This window comes from Marmota flaviventris, chromosome 11 (genome assembly GCF_047511675.1).
Source record: "Marmota flaviventris isolate mMarFla1 chromosome 11, mMarFla1.hap1, whole genome shotgun sequence".
Classification (NCBI taxonomy): Eukaryota; Metazoa; Chordata; class Mammalia; order Rodentia; family Sciuridae; genus Marmota; species Marmota flaviventris.
The window spans coordinates 103,620,463-103,642,909 of record NC_092508.1 but is presented as its reverse complement, the minus strand read 5'-3'; the positions used below and the strand labels follow the sequence as shown (position 1 = coordinate 103,642,909).

At 45.3% G+C, this 22,447-nt stretch overlaps 1 protein-coding gene across 2 annotated transcripts in view; it reads left to right on the top strand.

Moving 5' to 3' along the window:
• The window catches only part of Ralb (RAS like proto-oncogene B), a 40,671-nt gene extending 31,940 nt beyond the window's left edge, over positions 1–8,731 (top strand). For both annotated transcript variants that reach the window (XM_027936771.2, XM_027936772.2), the window contains 3 exons: positions 724–932; positions 5,386–5,563; positions 7,971–8,731. In XM_027936771.2, the coding sequence (XP_027792572.1) occupies positions 724–932; positions 5,386–5,563; positions 7,971–8,090 (507 nt within the window). In that variant the 3' untranslated portion in view covers positions 8,091–8,731. The remainder of the gene's footprint in view (positions 1–723; positions 933–5,385; positions 5,564–7,970) is intronic.
• The last annotated feature ends 13,716 nt before the right edge of the window (positions 8,732–22,447 follow it).

Genomic DNA, 22,447 nt, shown 5'->3' with positions numbered 1-22,447 from the left:
TTTTAGTTGTAGATGGACACAATACCTTTATTTATTTAATATTTATTTTTATATGGTGCTGAGGATTGAACCCAGTGCCTCACATGTGCTAGGCCAATGTTCTTCCACTGACCCACAACCCCAGCCCTACTTTTTCATGTAGTCTAATTTATCAATTTTTTCTAACATCACTTCTGGATTTTGAGTCTTAGTTAAGAAGGCCTTCTCTACTTCAAGGTAATAAAAGGATTTCACCCATTTTTTTTATTCTAGTACTTGAATGGTTTTCTTGTTAACATTTAATCTCTGACCCATTTGGAGCTTTATCGTATTGTAAGCCTCTTGCCAAATTGCTTTTCAGGTGAGTTTAAAATTTCTGTTAATTAGAATAAGAACTCCCATTTCTCACATTTTTTAGTGTTCTATCATAATTTTATACTGTACTGACAGTAGTGCCGAGTGTTCTGCTTGTGTTTGGTTTTCTCATCTGTAAGATGGGAACATTTGCCCCTGTTGTTTCCAGTCAAAATAAAAAATGGTTGAACGTAGCTAAAAAGAAGTGAGGTTTTATATAATGCGTTATTTTATTTTATGTTGCCTTTTATGTGGTGTGATAATTACAGGCACCCACTGAGTACTTAAGTGATTATAAGCAAAGTACTTAGATATCAAATTTTATTTGGGAGCAGCTTTTCTTCTCCTTAACGTCTTGCTAATTGCTGATAATGCTGTGTGTCTCCCCAGTTTGTGGAAGACTATGAGCCCACCAAGGCTGACAGTTACAGGAAGAAGGTGGTCCTGGATGGGGAGGAGGTGCAGATCGACATCCTGGACACTGCTGGGCAGGAGGACTACGCAGCCATCCGTGACAACTACTTCCGCAGTGGGGAAGGGTTTCTGCTGGTGTTCTCCATCACCGAACGCGAGGCCTTCACGGCCACGGCCGAGTTCAGGTGGGTTTGAGATGAAACAGCCCTTCCCCTCCCGCGCCTCACACTTAGAAGCAGCCTGGGGCTTGGCCGAGGAGGAGCAGGTCGAGCTTGTTACTAGGGAGCACTCTGCCCAAAGAGTTTTCTAGGACTTTCTGAATCTCCACACACTGGAGGCCACCGTCGTGATCTCGCTAGGTTTTCCTGTTCTAGATTTCTGCAAGTGAAGTATCTGAAGGATCTTGTCTCTGACTGAGGATGAAGCTACTCCATATCCTCAAGAATGTAACTTTGTTCATATAAATCCTGAGACAGTGATAAGAGTTAGCTGTCTTTGATTTTTAAAATAATTTTACTTATAAATGACAATTTTGATCTATTTTGGTGTTTATGAGACATGGGGAGACAATGAATAGTGTGAGTCAGAGTGACCATTTGTTGCCACGTTGAGGGAAGGACCCGGCTGGCGCCAGACTGTGATTAGACCTGGTCTGAATGAATCTTCCATGCCACTTACCAGCTTTTGATCACGGGCAAATTTACTGAGCATCCAGAAATCATTTCTTTCTCTAAAAATGCAGGTGTTAGTGGAGAAATGAAATGAAACTGTGCATAAGACTGAATTCCATTCTGGTAGGAACTGCAAAATCTGTCATGTCCCTGGCCCCCTCACAGTGCATTCATATGACATGTGGCCTATATGGTGGGATATTTACTGCTGCAACTCATTTTGGAATGTTGCATTTAAAGAAGCCTTAAGTGTGTTTATTATGAAGGAATAAGCTTTTGGGCATCGTTCCTGTGTTCTATGACTTTCTCTTTACATATACCCTCTCCATTTCTTTTATACAATTGCATATTTTCACATACCATACTTGTAAACGTAACTGTGTTAGTGAGCTTTCTGTTGCTGTGACATAGTGCCTGAGGTTTAAAAAAAAAAAAGGAAAGAGAAAACATTGATTTTGATGGTTTATTTCATGGTTTCAGAGGTTTCAGTCCATGGTTGCTTGGCTCTGTGGCTTTTGGGCTTCTGTAAGGCAGTACATTGTGGTGGAAATTCATGGCAAAGGGAAGCTGTTTGTCTCATCCCAGCCAGGAAGCAAAGAGAGAGAGAAGGGACTGTGGACCCAGAATGCTCCCAGTGACCTAATTTTTCCCCATGAGGCTCCTCCTCCTAAGATTCCACCACCTCCTGATGGCCCAGGCTCGGGGGACAGCCTTTTAGCATGTGGGCCTTGGGGGACAGCGAAGATGCAAACCATAATAGTATCCAGATGGTATTTGAAGAACCATAACCACAGTCTAACAGGAAAGAAGTAAAGAGATAAGAAAATAAAACCCAAGTAATTCTTTCTTTAACAAGTTCTGATTAGAAAGTAAGATAATCAACCAAAGGTGAAATGAGACCACTAAACATCAGCCTGAGATTTGAAACCAAGCATCAGTGAGCCGGGGGCCTTGAGGGGTAATCTCAGGTGGTCCAATAGAGAGAGTGGAAGGGAATGAGGTAGGACTTCGATTGTACAGAGTCGGATGTCCCAGGGCTCTGAAACTGTGTGTGTGTGTGTGTGTGTGTGTGTGGTAGTAACTGGTTAGAAGACGGGGACTCGTTCTGAGAAGTCTTATTAATTCTTAGACTTGTCAGACATACTTAGAGGTTTCAATATTGGATCACAGGCCATGCATTCATAATTGTGTTTGCCTCTACGTAGGCCTGTTTCCGTGCTCTCTTGAGGATGAAACAGGACAGATGTACACACTGCCTTATTTTCTTCCCTGTGCTGAGCCTTTGATTTCCCATTGCTTCATAGTTCACCAAGAAGGGACGTGCTGAACGGTAGCAGCATCATCTCCACAGGACAGTTTCCCTTTGTCTTGTTCCCTTTGGGTCACCACATGCAGGGAACATTCATGTGTCCTTACAGAGTTATAGCAAGCCTTGCTTCACTGTGGAGGGGGCTTTGGTGATTATGTGGGAAGAGGGGTTCTTAGAAGAAAAAGGATAGATGAATCCCTGAAACAAAAAAGAAAGGGGAAGCAGTTCTCCTGACTTGAGCTCTGGACATTGAGATACACACCTCAGAGCTCTCTGGGTTTCTCAAGCCTTCTGGAAACAGAGGAAGGGAGGTAAATCTTCCGAGCCCTGGTGCTAACTTCAGTCACTGAGGTCTGTTAGCAGTTTTAAACCATAGCATCTCTGTATTCATCTTCTAAATGGAAAGACCCCAGCATAAAATGAAACATTCTTCCCTGAAACTTCTTGGAGAGTATCCTACAGCTGAGAGAGAGAGTGGGTCATAAGATTCCAGAACTTGATGCTCCCATTCCTGGAGCAGTAGGTTGATTAATCAGATGTTTATGCCCCTGCAGAACCAATAAGCCAGGAGTGTATCGGTTTTTTACTCTTATAGTTTATATCTGTTGCAACTTCTAAGTGTATTATGTTCTTTTTTTATTTTTATTTTTTGTGTGTGGGGGGCAGGTAACCAGGGATTGAACCCAGGGGCGCTCCACCACGGAGCCCATCCCCAGCCCTTTTTATATTTTATTTAGAGACAGGATCTCCCTGAGTTGCTGAGAGCCTCACTAAGTTGCTGAGGCTGGCTTTGCGCTCACAGTCCTCCTGCCTCAGACCCTTGAGCCACTGGGATTACAGGTGTGCGTCACTCCCGGTGCATCAACGTCCTTGACTCCTGTTCAAATGTAGGTTATAACAAAGCGGTTTGGAGGTAATTTTCAACATCAACTTTTCCTTCTTTTCATTTATCTTAAAATATTTGATATCTGGTACTTAAATTGCCTGTTTTCAGGAATATTTTTAGTATTGTGAAATGTTGTGCTGTCATATAAATATCAGTACAGAGCTCCACAAAATTGTTTCAGAGGGGACTCCTTTTGGAATGTGGAAGTAGAAGTGTCTCTACTGGTGCTGGGAGTGTGGCTCTGTGGTAGAGCACTTCCCCCAGCATGCATGAGGCCTTGGGTTCCATCCCCAGCACCCAAAAAGTGTCCTATTGGAACAAAATAGTGGGAGTAGAATATTTAATTTTTTAGAAATACTTGGTTTTGATTACTACTTTTAGGTAGGTGATTAATTTTAGTATAGGTAAAATTGAATGCGCTACATATATATATTTTTTTAGAGAGGACATTTTGAAATACTTTTCCCTAAGCTTTAGAGTACTTTATTTTCGTTTTTTCACTACAGTGGAAAAATGATGTTCATTGGAATATGACTACTGCCTAATGTAACTATCTCCATTCTGTTGCCTGGAACATTTGCTGTGTCTAAGTGGAAACTGTGGGTGGGGTGAACATACAGTTGGTCCTCCATGTCTGTGGGTTCCACATTCTCGGATCAAAAATGTTAGTTAGGGGGCCGGGGTTGTGGCTCAGCGGTAGAGTGCTTGTCTGGCACATGTGAGGCCCTGGATTCGATTCTCAGCACCACATAAAAATAAATAAATAAAATAAAAGTATTATGTCCAACTATACCCAAAAAATAAATGTTAAAAAAAAAATGTTAGTTAGGCCCGTGATGGTTGTTCCTGTCCTGAAAATGTGCAGGCTTTTTTTCCTTATTTCTCTTCCCTGAACACTAGAGTCTAATGTTTATTTTGCCTAATATTTATGCTGTATTAGGTTTTTAAAGTAATCGAGACAGAATTTAAAGCATATGGGAGGATATGCGTCAGTTATATGCAAATACCGTACCATTTGATATAAGGCATTTGAGCCTCTGTAGAGTTGGGTGTCCTCAGAGTGTCCTGGAATGAATGCCCCTTGGGTACTGAGGGACAGCCATGTGCACACACAGATCTAATTGAAACAGAAATTTCACAAGCCAGTACTTATTATTTAAGATTCCCTTGGATGTTTCTGTTCTGCTATCTCCTATAATCTATTGCACTAAGAAAAAAATTTCTGGTAGTTACTCCCTAAATTGATTTCAAGATCCTCTCAGAGGTTGCTGCCTCCCATATGGAAAACACTAGACCTCATAGTTCTTACAGTCACAAGTCACGTACCCTTTCTGCCCCACCATGGGAATTATTATGGATTTTGTGAGATACTTCTTTTAGCTTGCTTTTATCCCACAGATTCACAGACTTTTCTCCCCCCTCCCCTTCCTTCCCCTCCCTTCCCTTTCCTTCCTTTGTGATTACAAGTATTCACTGGGGACCCTGTTGCACGATCCTGGCCTCCTATCCAGACATCTACTTCTAGGACTATTGGGCTCCTCAACCTGCACTGTTGTAAAGAGTGCCCTGGGGGCTTCTGATGCAGACCAACTGGGAACCAGACTTGGAAACACTCCCTGGCTGGTGGCTGCCCCCCCACCCCAGAGTGCTTCCTTGGCACATGCCCTAAATGGAGCAGTTCTTCTGCCTTAGGACGGCCTCTGTTGGGATGGTTGATGAACTCGGTTCTTACTGTGGTTTTCTTGGCTGCTGTACTTTTGTTGTAACAACAGGGAACAGATCCTCCGCGTTAAGGCTGAAGAAGATAAAATCCCATTGCTTGTCGTGGGAAACAAGTCTGACTTGGAGGAGCGGAGGCAAGTGCCCATCGAGGAGGCCAGGAGTAAAGCGGAGGAGTGGGGCGTGCAGTACGTGGAGACGTCAGCCAAAACGCGGGCCAACGTGGACAAGGTAGGCCCGTGCCCTGGGTGTTTTCTTGGAAACAGGCTTGGGCCTTGACCAAACAGATACCTCACTTGGTTTTGAGGCAACCATTTATGGAAGCTGGACAAGGACTCTGGTTCTCCAGACGTCCATGCCATGATAGTGAGAGGCACTGGGCAGGTCTGACCCTGTATCCAAAGCAGCCCATGGAGACCTTTCTCCTCGCCATGAGGATTCCTTAGAGGATGCTCATCATGGGCCGTCTCTGGAGGTCTGGTGAGATGATGTGTGGATTGTGAAGATAGCGAGGACAGACTCTGCTTCCCTGTGCTCCCCGCCCAACAGCCTGTGGCCTGGGGAACAGGGCTGGCTGTGTCAGGCTGCCGCTTAGTTAGCCTTGAAAGAAGCATGACGAGTCTTGCCTCTGCTCCTGTGGAGTTGCTGGTTAGGTCTGTTCTTTTCACCTTCTGTCCGCGCACAGAGCCGAGGTTCCTCCTGTAGATGGGTCTCTCAGTAGGATCTGCCCTCAGGATCCAGCTCTAGGTCCCTTTTCTCTCTTACCCCATCCCCAGTGTACTCTCACTTCCGCTTCCTGAGGCTCACAGAAGAGTTGCCATGGCAAGGAGGAATGCTGATTTCTACTGTTAGCTTTTTTTTCTTTTTTTCCTTTTAAGTTAAGGTGGTTGCTGCACAGCGAAAATAAGCAAGCATGAAGCTGAGGCTGTCCCTGCTGCTTTGCCCTGTCCCTTGCTCTCCTTCGTGACCCCTATTCCTGTGGCACCTGAGCGCTATGTCTGTTGTGCAGCGAGCAGCAGCCGGCCCCCCACACCCCTCCTTCGGGGGTCCCCAGGGTTTCTCACCTGATGAGGGGGAGATTTTAACCAGGCTTTCCTGGAGCTTGAGGTGATGTCAGAGGGACACTGGAATTTGGATGCCAACTCCGAGGGCCTATATTCGGAGCCCCAGGTGCCATGTGCAACAAGGGTCTGCAGTTGTCGGCTGCAATGAGAGGTGTATTCAGTTGTCGCCTGCTTTTCTTTATATTGTTATCTCAATTCTTACATTGATTCTGATGCTACTCAAAATCTCCCTCAGATGATTTCCTGACTGTGAGGAACATGCAGGAAGTGCACACCTGTGCTTCATTAAAAAAAAAAAAATCAGGATCACTTCACAAAACTGCTGATGTGTGTTTTTTGGTGGGACAGGGAGCAGGGTGGGAGGTGGCTGTCACACTGCTGTCATTTCCCCCTACGGTTGGACCAGCTTGACCTGCCAAACAGGTACCAGCAAACACTTATGACTGGCAGCATTGTAGTCACTGGAAAACACTTTAGATAAGATCAGCAGTGAACGGCTTTGTCATCATTTTAGCTGGATGCGCTCCACGCCCCTCCTCTTGCCTTTTGCTGTTTGGATAAAAAGAAAAACCTGTGACATTGGGAGTTGTTCACTGTTGCTTTTATGGGCCGTGTGTTTCCTGAGAGGCTGTCAAAAACGGGTGCTTAGGTCAGCCTGATCCAGTTTGAGGTTCCCTTTTCTGTGCCTGGGGCTTGAGTAAATGTGCACGTGGAGTCCCACACTCCAGAGAGTGAAGAGGAAGACGTGGCCATGAAAATAAGACGGGAGCCTGTTGTGTCATACACCTGTGCAAAAATAAAGCCCACGTTCCCTGTCACACTCAGTCTGCGAGGTCTCTCAGGGGTCTCTGTGGGAGGCATACATTGGCCACTGGCTCTGCTTGGTCCTCTGGCACAATTGCAGAGGACAGAATCCAAACTACTGTGACACATGATCATCCCCAGCCAACTAACATATTAAAGGGTCTAGTGTCTCCAGTTCTTGATGAAGTTCCTCTTAGCTAACGTCACAAGGCCCTGAGCGTTGAGTTGGGGTGTACCTGGGGAAGAATAGGGCAAGACACTGCTGGGGACCGGCTGGGAAACTGTCGCACAGATGCTCTTCCGGCCTGCGTAGGTCCCCACAGGGGTGAAGAGAGACAAGTATACAGCGCAGCGCCATCTTTTCTGGTGGTTGAAATGCTAGAAAGTCTGATTCCTACTGTCGCCCTCAGGTTTATGAACTTCATACATGTAACAGATCTGTTCTCTGCAGGAACGCTTTAACCTTCATTATACTTACTGTAGAAAAGAGTTTATCCCTTGAGAGTAGCTTTCAGGTTATGGAAGTGACAGTACGATTCTGTCCTGCGCTTGGCCAGTTGTGTGGCGGAGCAGAGATGTCTGCTTTACGGGATCAGGATACATTTCTGAGGTCAGGTGTCCTTATTTCCTCTAGACCCTTGTTTCTGAATGCATGTGGTTTTGAAGCTGAAGTTTGGGGACCTGGAGGCTGTAGCAGTGAACTAGGTATCCTGCTTAGTTGTTTCATTAAAATCATTAAATGACTTTTCACCCTTTCTCCCCACTCCCAGGTGTTCTTTGACTTAATGAGAGAAATCAGAGCAAAGAAGATGTCAGAAAACAAAGACAAGAATGGCAAGAAAAGCAGCAAGAACAAGAAAAGTTTTAAAGAAAGATGCTGCCTGCTGTGAAGGCCGGATGGTGGGGGAGACCCCTGCCGCCAGAGACACAGGGCTGGGGCGCACGGGAGGCTGTAGCTGGCTTCCGGTGTGCTTCCTGCTCTCCCAACCTTATTCACCTGTACTTCTTTAAATGGGGACAAATAGTCATGAATTGGTGGCTGGAAGAAGAAACAATCCCTTCTCCATGCAAAGGAGTGGCTGCCTCGCCAGGACTGTGGCGTTCTGTCCTTCCCGAGTCCTGCCCCTCCCTCCAGGGCTGAGCTAGGGTAGAGCTCTAGGTAGGAAACAGTCAAGTGTTCATTAAAAAGAAAGAGTATTGTCACAGCATCTTATCCCCCACCCAGGTTTTTAACATTACCCTCTTTTGTTTTGAAATAAAATGTTTTATTTTACTAGGCTTCGGAAGGAGGGTGCTGAGGTAGACCCCCCAACCCTTATCACTGTAACAGTAGTACTCAGAAAATCCATTGGGCTCTCATGAAACTGAAATTCTAAGGTTTTTAAAGACAAGTTTCTAGGAGATATCCTGCGGATCTGAAGCATAGTTAGAAAAGTGAACTTGAATTGGGCTGGAGAGGTCAACATCATGTTTACAAATCCTCCTCACATATGAAAAATAAAAGTAGCAGGTTGTTTTCTTCATGTTTAAATTCTGGCCATTTATAGTCTACATTGTCTATTTTTCTCCTGCTCTGTCCCGATTGTTGTGTGGGAACTTTTCTCTTTTTTTGTAGCCTAGGTGAAGACTCAAGAGCAGTACTTTACGATGACACGCCTTTCTGATGGGATTTCTTGGACGTCTTCTCCATTTGCAGGCCCCTGTTCTGCACTATAATCACGTCCTCGTCGTCTTGATCACCTTCACTCTGCCTGCAAAGGTCGAGCAAGGCTTCTCTCTCTCTCTTGTCAGTGTCACAAAAATTCTTCTGGAAAATGTGATGAGTTAAAATCGTATTCTAAAATCATGAAGCCAGAGCCTTCGCTACCTTTCAGAGAATTGCTCTGTGATTCTAACTTGAGTTAGAACAACTGGGGAGAGAAGAGAAGCCACTGCCTGGTCACCTCTGAGAAGTGACTGCTGTTTCTAATGTAATTCTTGTCTGAAATAGTCAGGTAGGCAGTTAGAAAAAGATTTTTATTGATGAGCTGTTGTTAATCTTTCTTACTGTTTCAGTATTCTAAATTCAGCAATCAGAAGAATTCTCACCAGGAGAGGAGGACTGTGGTTAAAGCCTGGTATTTTGTGGGTTTCCCCCCATTTTTCAGAAGTGAACATTTCATGTTTTGGTTGCCAAAAGTGAATTGGAGTGGGGAGAGAGCGGGAGCCTTTGAAATTTATATTATTACAGAGATTCGGGAAATTATGATCTGACCCCTGCAAATCGGTCTTGTATCACCTCCCAAAGAATCGTGGGCTTTTTTTGAATTTAAAAAAAAAAAAGCAAACAAACTTTTTCAAGATTTTGGTCTTTTGATTTTATTGTCCTATCATACATGTGAAATGTAAGTAGTAAGGGAATTGATGGTAAGTTTTTCATTATTGTTCTTATCAGATGATCTGTAATAACAGACAAGCTTTATTTCAATCAGTCCTTTGAATTAGGAAATACAATTATAAACAGTGATTTTAACTTCATCCTTTCCTTTGGGAGAAATCACTGCTCTTCTTAAAATTTAAAAAGTGAGAGGTAATTATATTCTCAAATTTCTGAAACCTTTATATTTTCATCCTTGTTTGCCAACCTATTTGTCAAGAATAGGTACATTTAGAATATGTATAGATGAAGTAATGATAGTGTAAATTTTAAAAGAAGGCATGAATTATTTCATGCTAGAGAAATCATATTTGGTATGCTAGTATATTTCTACAATTATATTCAATTGGATAGCGGTCAGAAATGGATGTTCCTAACAAAATAATTTATTATACACATGAGATTCTGTGCCATAGGAAAAGAAAGAAGCAATGGCGTATATAAATTTGAAACAGTTACTGAATGATTAGATACTATACCCTTAGCTTAGCAGTAAAGTGTTCATTCTAGAAATACTCAAGCATCTCCCGAGGGTCAGGCTGGGATGTGGTGATGAACAAGACAGGCCAAACTTCCAGGAGCTTGTTTGAGTGAGGAAACAAATTGAAAATCTTAGCAAAAAGGCTCTTAAAACTGGGTAATGTGATAGAGCTGTCTCTAGGAGGTAGAGCTTAGATGTGGTGTTTGACAGGTTTCCCCAAGGGAGTGACACTTAAGGTGGGACCTCATGACCTGAAGGAGAAGCCATGTTAGTGGGGTGAACAGGAGCTTTCTGGACTTGGGGACAGCTATCCAAAGGCCCTGAGGTGTTCAGGAGCAACCAAAAGGCCAGTGTATGGCTGGAGTGTATTGAGGGAGGAGTAGAATGATAGAAAAATACAGTTAACTGTTCATGATCCCATAAAGTAACTTGGGGAAAATACCTGTAAGTGTCCTATTTGATCAAATCTAAGGACATTAATAACTGCAGGACAACATCATAATTTATATACCACTAAAAACCCCGATGCCAATTAATGAAACCATCCTGATTTTACCCTCATAAAAGTGCAGAAGGAAATGTATATTTTATATAAGGTGAGTAATGGCATATAGATTTAAATCAAATGGCAGTAAATGAAATATAAAATTCATCTCCATTGTCCTGGAAGCTGCATTTTATTAAAGCACCGTAAAAAACTTTCACAGTCCTTTAGCAAGTCTGAGAGTGCATTACTTGTGGTTTTTATTTCACTTCCTAGTTTGGCTTGGAGTAGGATTCTGGGTTCATAGAAGCTTCACAGTGCATAAAAATTGATATTGCAAAATATTATATATTAATATTAGAATAAACTTCATTTTGATATTTTTAAAAATTTAATCAACTTGTGCTTCAACATTCTAACCGTTTCTGCCCCCAGATCATTCACTGTGCACTCCTGCATTTCTGAATAATATCCTTGTGCCACTATTCATTGATTTTCAATCTCTGACATTTCCAGTGAGGACTGGACTCAGGAGATGAGGATTCAGCTTCCTGCTTTTCTGTAACCTACTCCATCCCGCTGTCAACGGTAATATCACTGTTTTAATTCCTTTCTCAGTGGCTGCCATATCTTTTTAAACTATATATTTAAACTTCTGTTTATTATCCTTTTTTAGGGGGGTACCAGGGATTGAACCCAGGGACACTTGACCACTGAGCCACATCCCCAGCCCTATTTTGTATTTTATTTAGAGACAGGGTCTCACTGAGTTGCTTAGGGCCTCACTTTTGCTGAGGCTGTGATCCTCCTTTCTCAGCCTCCTGAGCCTCTGGGATTATAGGCATGTGCCACTGCACCCAGCTCTGAATCTCTGTTGAATTATCAATCAGCTCTCAGCGTATGTTTCCCTCCCAGCTATGGAAGTTGAGCAGTTAACGCTCCTAACTTCGCCCTTGACTTTCTCGGCAGCTCCTCCTTCTCTTACACCTTTGCTTTTCCATTATCAAGGTGACTGACACGTGTATTCCATCCAAAATCCAGACTTTCGTGCTTCATTCTACAAGTTGAATACCAGTCCACAGTGATTTGATTATTCTGACTCAGATAAATAGGGCCATTGCCGAGGCAAGCCTATGTGGCAGTTGCATTTCCTTTACAGTTCAGGGCCACCACTCTAAGGACAGTGTTCCTAGTGTCCAGTGAAGGGGACTCTTTCATCGATTGCTGGAATCATGCCATAATTTGGCTTGCTTCATCTCTGGACTGTTTCATATGCATTATCCCCCTGCCCCGACCCTCCACCTTGCCTGAAGTTTGAGTGATTTTCTTTTTGAGTGACTACATACGCTTTCATGCCTAATGCCAGTTTCTTTTGGTTCCTTTCCATTACTTGGAATCTGCTTCCATGCTCATTTTTCTTAGAGCTTGTTGATTGACCAATTGATGTAATTTGTTTACTGATTGTTTTCTAGGTACTGAGAGTTGCTTTTATTGAACACTTGGGTTAATTCCACACTTTCCTGGCCCTCCCATTTCTTTTATTGGTTTTCACCCTCATTTTGCTGGAATACATTCTCAGAAAGAATGTGCTGGAGGTAAACTTTCACAGTCCCCTAGCACCTCTGAGAGTGTGATTACTTTGGGCCTTTATTTGATTGCTAGTTTGGCTTAGAATAGAATTCTGGATTCAAACTCATTTACCCTCCAAACTTGAAACGCTTAGCTCCAGCGTCTTCAAACATCCGTTGCTGCCAGTCAGTCTGGTGCCATCCCAACTGTTGTCTCCTTGTGTAGGTGCTCTGCCTTTCCCCTCTGTCTCAGCTTTCCATCCCCATGACAAAACAGCTGAACTAACTTAGGAGGAGGAAGGGTTTGTTCTGGGTCTTTTGCATGTGTCATTCTGTGGTTGGTTGGCTCTTGTGCTTTGGGGCCTATGGCAAAGCAGCATGCCATGCAGAAGTGTGGGTACAGGAAGCTACCTCATGGTAGCTGGAAGGCCGAGAGAAAGGAAGAGGCCAGTCAATATCTCCTTCTAAGTCCCACCCCCATTGACCTAACTTCCTCCCATGAGTCTCCACCCCTTAAAGGATCCATCACCTCCCAGTAGCGCCACAGGCTGGCAACTAAGCCTTTAGCATATGAGCCTAGTGTGCGGAGGGCACTCATTGAGACCAAAACACCCTGTCTGTCCACAGTCACTGAGACCCTCCTTGTCCATAGTGTCTGAAAGGACATGGTGGTGGAGCTTAGCGTGGGCCTTGGTGATCCATCCTGCTCAGAGATGGCTCCTATGTCTTTGGCTCTAGAAAGTGTATTTTTAACATTGAGTTGTGGGGAGGCTAACATTGGAGCTCAGTCTTCTGTTTTGTTCTGATTTCATTGTCACAAATACTAGTATTTCCTCCTTTGCCAGATCAATGTGGACTCAAAGTTAAGAGGGAATCCATTGATTTGGAGTTCTGTTTTCAGAACTCTAGTTATCAGATTTTGGAGCTCCTAGGGTCAAATGTGCCTCATCGTGTCCTGTATTTTGCATCTTTATTTTCTTTCCCGTTCATCTTCCCTCCCTGTCTCTTCCATCGCCTGGGATTTGCCAAGCGCTAGTCTAGGTTCCCAAGATACAGCAGTAAACAAAGCAAATAAACCCTTGGCCCTCCTGAGCCTGCTCTAGGGGACTCTGCTTCATCTTCTCATCTGGACATTCATGTGGGTGAACAAAAGCTTTCTTTGCCTATAACTGTTCCTCTTTCCCATAGCCACTGTTCCTGGCCTCGTGGATTCACTGTCTTGACTTTCTAAGGACGTGAGAGCTTTTGGAAGCTGTATTCTCATAGTTGCCTTTGTTTGTTTTTTATTCAGATTTTTCTCTTTGTTCATTTTTGAAACTTTTGATCCCTGGTTGTCAGCCATATTCTTAGGAGGGAAGAGGAAGTCGTCTAAGAGCTCCATGGAGCTGAGTGGGGCCTGTGGGAGGGCAGGCTGCACTTGGAGGGGAATGCCTGGAGACCCAGTCATGGTGCTGGGGACCCCTGATGCCTACTCCCTGGGCACCTACTGCCAGGCTCTCTCCAGACACTTTATCTATAAAGCCAAAAGCTCTGGTGGCAGACACAGTTGCCTGCAGGGTGGGGCAGACTGTTTCCTAGACAGACCCCTCATTATCTCTGGGTCAGCTCTGGCCACAGCCTTGCTTTTCCACCTGCCAATTTAGCTAGACTGGCCCTGTTAGGCAGCTCAGTTTGTCTGCACAGCCCCTCCTATTGTATCTACCAGCTCTTCCAGATTTTAGCATCGTTCATCAAACTCACCCACTAGCTGGTGGCCCTCTCCCATGCTTTCGGCCCTTTAGACTTTTCCTTGATGGTTACTCCAGCACAGGTTTTAGGGGAGGCTAACATTGGAGCTCAGTCTTCTGTTTTGTTCTGATTTCATTGTCACAAATACCAGTATTTCCTCCTTTGCCAGATCAATGTGGACTCAAAGTTAAGAGGGAATCCATTGATTTGGCCCCATGCAGGGTCATTTTGAAGCTGGGGCACATGGCAATCCCTGGTGTGCAGGAATGTGTGCCTCGCCATTTGAGGTCAGATCTGGGTCTGGCTAGTTGTTTTCTGATGTCCTCTTTTCTTTTGGTCCCAGGGATTAAACCCAGGGGTGCTTAACCACGGAGCCACATTCCCAGCCCTTTTGATTTGTTTGTTTGTTTATTTGTTTGAGATGGGCTCTCACTAAATTGCTTAGGGCCTTGGTAAGTTGCTGAGGCTGCCTTTGAACTTGAGATCCTCCTGCCTTAACCTCCCAAGGCTACTAAGATTATAGGTGTGTCTGATGTCATCTTTCAAAAGAAGGAATCCTAGGTTCTCCCTAAGCCTGAGTTAATTTCATTCACACTTTTTTCTTTCCCTGTTAGGTGATGGGTTTATTATTTGCTGTGTGAAGTAATAATTCCTTTTTTGAAATGTGGTTAATTGGGGATGTTTTCTTCTTGTCATATGGTTAAGGAATCTAAGTCAACTTACCTGTGCTGTTAGTGATTTTATAGATATTTTGTCATCAGGCCAGGAATGTCCTGCTTTCTAGTTGTCATCTTTGCTTCTTAGTAATGCTCACTGGTAGAGCCTGTGCCTAGCATGCAAGATGCCTTGGGTTCGTCCCCAGCACCAATTATAAAATAAAACATGTATTGCTAACATAGACTTCCTTATTTCACGAATTGCTGCTACAGGGGTTTCACTTTGAGGACTTTTGGAAAGTGTGTCATAAAAATTTTAAAACTGATTTGGGTCCTTGGGACTATGGCTTCCCTATTTGAGTACATGTAGATGAAGAAAGTTACTTGCTCCAGTGCCCCCTCTGTGTCTTTGTCCCATTTAGATGCTAGTGCGTGTCCTGACATGTGGCACCCAGCCACCACCAGGCCACATATTTTCAGTTATGCTCACAGTACTATAAGAAGCATTGCCAGAATGACTCACTGCCACATGTGTCACTTATTAAGTTAGAAAAGGGGCCATTGGACGTGTCTGAAGAACTCAGTAATATGGTGGATTAGTCTCCCACCCAGGTTGGTGGAGACTGCCCAGCCTATGGGCAGAGATGAATTCCCCAACCAACCGAGGGTGACATGGCTTCTGCAGCACATCCCCTGCGCGAAAGATCAGGCTTCTTGTGTGACATTGAAGAAGGACCAAGGATCTGAATGATCTTCAAGTTCCAAAATCCTTTGGAAAGTTAAGCTCTCAACTTAATATTTTAAAACAAGCTTACTTATTCTACTACTTAAATACATGCCAGGGCAAGTGTTCAAAGGTTCAAAGGGATAAATGGGTTAACTTCAGAAGGCCTACGTCACCAATTCATTCTTGTGTGTTTTCAGTAGTTAGAGCTGGAAACACTTTCTCAAAATCTGATTTTCTCGGTGAAAACAAATGTATGATATCATCATTTTAAATTCATGGTAAAAATATGTAAATATAGGCTGTGACTTACATTCATCAATCACACATTGGCTTGACTAAGAATGCTAAGACAAGATGTCGTGTTGGCCCACGAAGTGTCACTTCTGTACAAATGGAAATGTAGCTCCAGGCCAGGGTTTCTTGGGCTTGCTGAGAGGGTTACAGGTGTGGCAGGGATTGGCGGCCAGGTAAGCATGGGAAGTGCTGAGTCCTGGATCCTGGCTGTGGAGACTCTCAGTGAGTGTCAACTCACCTGTGTGACAGTTGTCTTGACATCATCTCTCAAGATAATGGTGAAACATTAAGCTAGCACTTTCCCAAATGCAATTGGCCATCTTAGGCTATGCTAATCACTTTCTTTGTTCTGGAAAAATTGCTTTTGATGTGTATTTGGAATTTTTTTTTTCCTTGCAGAGACACAAGGGATGGGAATGGGAATAGGATAGGCATGGGAAAATATGATGTTTTTTTTTTTTTTTTCCTTTTTGTCTTTCATGGTTAAATCACACTACTTATCTTAGGCATGGGGGAGTCGGCTTCCTGTTCCAGAAACACAAAATGGTACCCATTGCAGTCTGCTCCCATTTCTGCCAGGCTGTTTGGGGCAAAGTCCCAAGTAACTTTCTCCTGCCAGATCAGAGGGCCTTTTTCAGTCTTTAGAGCATTTGCAAATGTTTCCGTGCCTGCCTGTCTCCTGCTCTCCTCTCCTCTCTGATTCTTTGACTTCATCCTCTTGACTTCATCTAGCTCCTGGCTTCACTCTGTGCTCCCACCCTCAGTAGATTCAGGTTAATTGAGGTACAATGGCAGGGTAAAGTAGCTCCATAAAGCCCAATCTGGGGGCTGGGGCTGTGGCTCAGTGGTAGAGCGCTTGCCTAGCATGTGTGAGGTACTGGGTTCAATCCTCAGCACCGCATATAAAGCAATAAAATAAAGGTCCATCGACAGCTGAAAACTATTTTTTAAAAAAGCCCAATCTGATGCTCTCTTCGTCCCCCAGTACCCCGTAGCTGCGGGCGCATGCAGACCAAGCAGCCTTCCTACCAGGCCTCCTGACTGTGCTGAGGGCTCAGCACAGTTCCTCCCAGGCCCTCACAGCTGCCAGCTGCATCCCAGCACCCTCTCAGTCCCTGTTGTCATGTGAGCAGCAGTGAGTCCTATGAGTAGAGGCCAGGTACTTAATAATTTGATCAATTTCATTATTCCATGTTTGTTACCTCCTCTTCTCCCTCCCTCTGATCCGCTGATCTCTTCTTCCTCTACTTGACCATCTCCCTTCAATTTTCATGAGGTCCTTTTTTTTCCTCTCTAGTTCTTTCTCATAATGAGGGAAAACATTATAACCCTTGACCTTCTACATTTGGCTTATTTTACTTAACATAATGGTCTCTAGTTCCATTCATTTTCCTGTAAAGGACACAATTTCATTTTTCTTTGTGGCTGAGTAAAAAACCCATTGTGTATAGGTACCACATTCTCTTTATCCACGTGTTGTAGTCAGTTTTTTCCCCTGCTGTGACTAAAGGACCCGACCAGCACAATTATAGAGGAAGAAGAGTTTATTTGAGGGCTCGTGGTTTTAGAGGTCTTTGTCCATTCCTCAGGGATCATGGTGGGAGAGTGTGGCAGAGGGAAGCAGCTCACAGCCTGGTGATCAGGAAGCAGAGAGAGGAACTCCAGTCTCCAGATACAAATATATACCCAAAGTCATACCCCAACCCCCACCTTGTCCAGCCACACCCCACCACTTCAGTGACCACTCAGATAATCCCTAGGAGATGATTAAATCACTGATTGGGTCGACTCTTCCAATCCAATCATTTCTCCCCGGAACCTTCTTGCGTTGTCTCACACATGAGTTTTGGGGGACACTACACATCTAAACCATAACACCACAAATCCATTGGATGGTCCCATAGTTTGGCTGTTGTGAATCATGCTGCTGTAAACATGAGTGTATACATGGATCACTGTAATAAGATGATTTTAATTCTTCAGGATAAATACCGAGGAGTGGCATAGCTGGGTCACATGGTGGTTCCATGCCTAGTCTTTTGAGGAGCCTCCATATTGATCTCCAGAGCCAAAGTACTAATTTACAGTCCCGCCAACGATGTAAAAGTGTTCCCCCATCCCATCCTCTCCAGCACTTGTTATTCCTGTATTCATGATGCCTGTCATTCTAACTGCTGTGAGAAGAAACCGCACTGTATAAACATGGATTTTTTTCAGCTTTTACTTTTAATCCTACTTTTCTCCTTTATTTTTCCTGACCCCTCACACTTTTGGGACACCCAGTCCTTGCTGACCTGGAGGTGGCTGTGGTCTTCCTGCTCAGGTCTCCCCTGTCTCGCAGCTGGTATGAAACACCTCTCAGATTGTACCCCTGCCGGTGTCTACAGAGTGAGTACAAATTATTTTGCCAGCATTCAGAGCCAGTGATGCTGCTGCCTCAAATAAACATTTTCCTGAGTTACAATTGTGGTGCACTAATGCTGTCAAAATGCAGCTTCTGACAGGCCCCTGCATCTCCCCTGCCCAGTGACTTCCCCATACCTCTAGGGATTCAGGAGCACCCGCCAGAGCTTCAGGGACCTTCCCCCACCTCAACATCAGCCCTCACCTCCACCTGCGCCCTTGCCAGCCTGAGCCCGTCTTCCTCCTGGGCAGCCCCCGAGCATGGTGTAGGCAGATTGCTCCAGCTCTGGGGTCACCCACTCCTCTGAATTCTGGCTCTGCCCCAGGTGAGCTTTGGAGCCAGGGCACGTCTGTAAAGTGGAGGTGAGAAAGAAGGACGCTAGGCAAGCCCTTCCATTCCCCTGGCTCTCTTTCCTCATGCAGTTCATTCTGTCTGCGGTCCCTGCCTCCCCAGCTTCTGACATGCGCAGCAGCCGGAATCCCTGGCGGCTGACCAGCAGGCTAACCCTGTCTGAGCCTGTTCAGGCACCTCTGCCCTGATGCCTCCTCCTCTCAGAATCAGGTCCTTTCTCTCTCCAGCTCCTCCTCGACTCCTGCCTTTACTGTCTGCTCTAATTCTCCTCTGACCATCCTCTCCGGCAGGGTGAGGCCATCCTCCGCGTCTTTGTGGAGTCTGACTTAGCTCCTTCCACAGAACGGCCTGCCAGCCATTTGCCTTTGGAAGGGGACACTGAGACTACAGCCTCTTTCACAGGAAAATGATGACAGCTATGATGGAGAGAGCCATGCACCCCATGCCCCCCACCCCGACTGTTGGGTTGACATGTTCTTTGACGATCTTTCTGTTTTAAGGGCTGGAGAATCTTTATCTTTCGAAGACCACTCAACTGTAACTGGGAGCTTTAAAAAGTGGACTCTCTCGCCAAGTGCTCTCTTGAAATGAGTGTGAAATGTACGAGTCTAACAATAAGAAGAAACCGGCAGTGTCTGTACATACAAGGGGTGCAAGAAAGATCTGCTGAGTGTGTGAAGCTCACTTGTGTAAACCAGAAACTGGGTTATTCCTGGGCACGGCTTGCTTTCTAGATACATTGCTGCGTAGACTCTCCTAGGTCGCTGTGCCCTGCAGCTCTGCGATTGCAGTTGAAGGCTCAGAGCTCTGGCCCTAAGGTTTTACACATGGCAGGTTTGTCCATCATTTGAACTTGAACTGTGCTAGTGTAGACAAGCACAGTCCAGTGCCACCAAGTGGGTTAGTTACCTGAAAGTGAGCGCTCTTGTGAGGAAAATGTTTCAAGATATTTCAGAGGCCCGAGTTTATGAGCACCCAGCCTCACAAATGTAGACGGGAGTCTGGCTTGTGTTTGATGTCACCCTGAAGGTGGTTGTGAGCTTTAGTTTTGCACAAAATCAGGGGAAAGTCTTCTGGTGGGATTTCTGGTTAGCAAAAGAAACAAAACTTTTTTCCTACTCTATCTGTTCATCAGAGAAACAATTGCCACTCTCTTTCCTCCAAAGAAAGCAAAGACCTACTCAGAAGATCAGTATAATGCTACTGATGACTGAATTTACAATGTTACAACAGCTGTTGGAGAAAAAGGCATCATGGGATGAGCAAACACGTCTGTTAGAGAAGGTCCACGCCTCTCTGTCCACACAGAGCCTCTGGATGGCTTTTATAGAACAAGAGCCCTGTCATTCATATATATATATATATATATATATATATATATATATATATATATATATATATATATAATCTCTTACTGAACAATAATAGTGATTTTTGCTGGTGGGCACAGGAGTGGGACTTTTTTTTGAAGATAAAAGTAATTTAAAAATATGCCTTTAGGGAAATATACGCTACGGTGTACCATTGTCTGTATTTAAGTTATTTGGGATGTTCACAAGAGCGTCTTTTTGCATTTCTTAAATTGAAAGCTTCGTAGACTTCAGAACATTTGTAGAAGATGTTTTATTCACAGCTACATCATATGGGTCTATTGCCAGTCGTCCAGAGGTCTGCTAGGTCTGCTGCAGTTCTGCGGCGGGTCCTTCTGTTGAGGGTGCTGGGATTCTCGGCTGTCCACGGGTGCTCTTTCTAGACAGCAGTGACCTAGAATCGCAGCTTCCTCCTGCACTGCAGACACTTGGCCACGCTCAGGGCTCCCTGGACCAACACAGCCGGTAAGGACCACTAGAGGTCATTCTTCGCCTCAGTCCTCTGTGCTCCAAAATCTCCCAGAGACACTCGCTGGCATGTGCACTGAGACTTCTCAGCGTCCACCCGGCAGTTCAAGGTCATCAGGAAAGTGACGAAGGGTGCACAGGGCTGTCAGGGCTGCTGGCGGGATACTCCTTCCTGGGAAGTAGGACCAGGAGCCCAGCCAACCCTGGGGGAAGTAAGTAGTCAGTGAGAACAAGCACTTCCTCCACTCGCAGGAACACCTGTGCCAGGTGGGTGCCCAGGTGGTGGGGAAGGGGTTCAGCGATGAATGAACCACATCCTCGCCTTGCGTCAGCTCACCACTTGCTGGTGCTGATGGTCACCTGTCTGCTCCGTCCCCAGCTTTGGGTTGAGCACCGGGGATAGAAAATGGAAGAGAAAATGGTGCTGACCCCAGGGAGCCTCTGGGCTGCTGGGAGGAGGATCAGCGTGGACACTGATAAAAGTGAAATACTCGCTAGGGCGACTGTCTAACCTTGCACAGTGACATGTGGAGCTTCTGTGTTAGGACCAAATCATAATTTCTCTGTAATGGAAATAAGGACACTTTTCTTTTGGAGGCTTTGGAAAGGTTTCTCTTTTTGGTCAGGGATTGAACCCAGAGGCATTTTTTCACTAAGCCCTTTTTATTTTTTATTTTGAGACAGGGTTTTACTAAGCTGCCGAGGCTGGCCTTGAACTTCAATCCTCCTGCCTAAGCCTCCTGATTCACTGAGATCCCAGGCGTGCACCATCATGCCTGGCTCTTTGGAGAGGTTTAGGGAGTGTGTGTACAAATGTGTAGAGTGCTTAGCTCCTGGTAGGTGCTGAGTATGAGGGGCCATGATGTGCTCATCTCCATGAGCAGTGTTTTTAGCAGTGTTAAAAGAGTAGAGGCCAGAGAAAGTGAGCTCTTGAAGAAATATTTGAAGGAAAGGGGTTGAACTGGGCGGTGGCTGAGAAGACACAGAGAAGGATTTTAAGTTGAGAGATTATTTTAAGAGGTAAAATCAGAAAGACATAGTGATGGACAGAGGTTGCTGTGGTCTGAATATGGTTTGTCTGCTCCAGAACTCAGGTTGACATTTGATTGCTGCTCTGGTGGTGTTGGCCCACATGGTCTGTGAGAGGTGATTTGGTCTTTAAAAGGGATAGATGCCTTTCTCCTGTACGTGAGTTCTGGCTCTTGCAGGACTGGATTTGTTAGGGCAAAGTGGGTTGTTATAAGCGAGTCCACACCTAGTGTTTTGTCTCTTCCATGTCTGCCTACCCTTTCCCTTTCCACCATGAGTTGAAACAGATGGTGCTCTGCTCCTGGACTTTCCAGCCACCAGAACTGTGAGCCATAAAACCCTCTTTTTTTTTTTTTTAATAAATCACCCAGTCTCTGGCATGCTGTTATAGCAACAAAAAACAGACCAAGGAAAGGAGTAAAGAAGAAATTGACAATGACATCCAGATTCCTGCTGTGGGTGATGGAAGCCCCAATCTGAGAGAAAGACCACGGGGAGACGAGCAGTTTCCAGGGAAAGATGGAAGTGAATCAGGGGAGAGGTGCAAGGAGAGCCAGCCCCATATAGGGATTGAATGTTGTCCAGGATGCCTCACGACTCTCGTTGGCCTCCTTAGGGACAGATCACGACTCTGGTGGGCCCCTCAGGGACAGGCGTCTGGTGCTCCCTTTCCTGCCAGCAGCCCCCGTCTGTCACCCAGTGCTCTCTCCCGATGTTTGCTACATCTGCTTTGCTGCTGTCACCGCCGACTGACTCTGTGTCTGCACAGCTCAGGTTTGGACTGACATTGAACGTCCTCATGATGGGGGTCTTTGCTACATGGATTATCTCACATTTCCGTAGGTCAGGGGTCTGGGACCAGCTTCTCTGGGCCCTCTGCTTGAGGTCACGTGCTGCAGTTGAGTGCCAGCTGGGCTGTTCCCATCTGGAGCCTGAGCTGGGGCAGAGACCACTTCCAAGGTCCTTTGGGGTGTTGACAGAACTCCTTTCCTTGACGTGGAAGTGAGGGTTTCCGTTCTTTGCTGGCTGATGTGTGGAGGCTGCCCTCGTTCCTGGGGCCTTCCATGGCCTCCTGCTGGGGCAGTTTGTGACATGGCAGCCAGCCAGGGCTCAGGGGGACTCCGTAGGCTGTTTGTCCCCACAGTGGGCTAGAGGGAACCCTAGGCCAGGGTGGCTTCTTTGGGGTCTGGGCGCAGTCCTGGGCCCAGGCTGCTGTGGCTGGAAGTGGACGGTGTCCTGCCGTTGAGAGCATGGCGGATTCCCCACAGCAG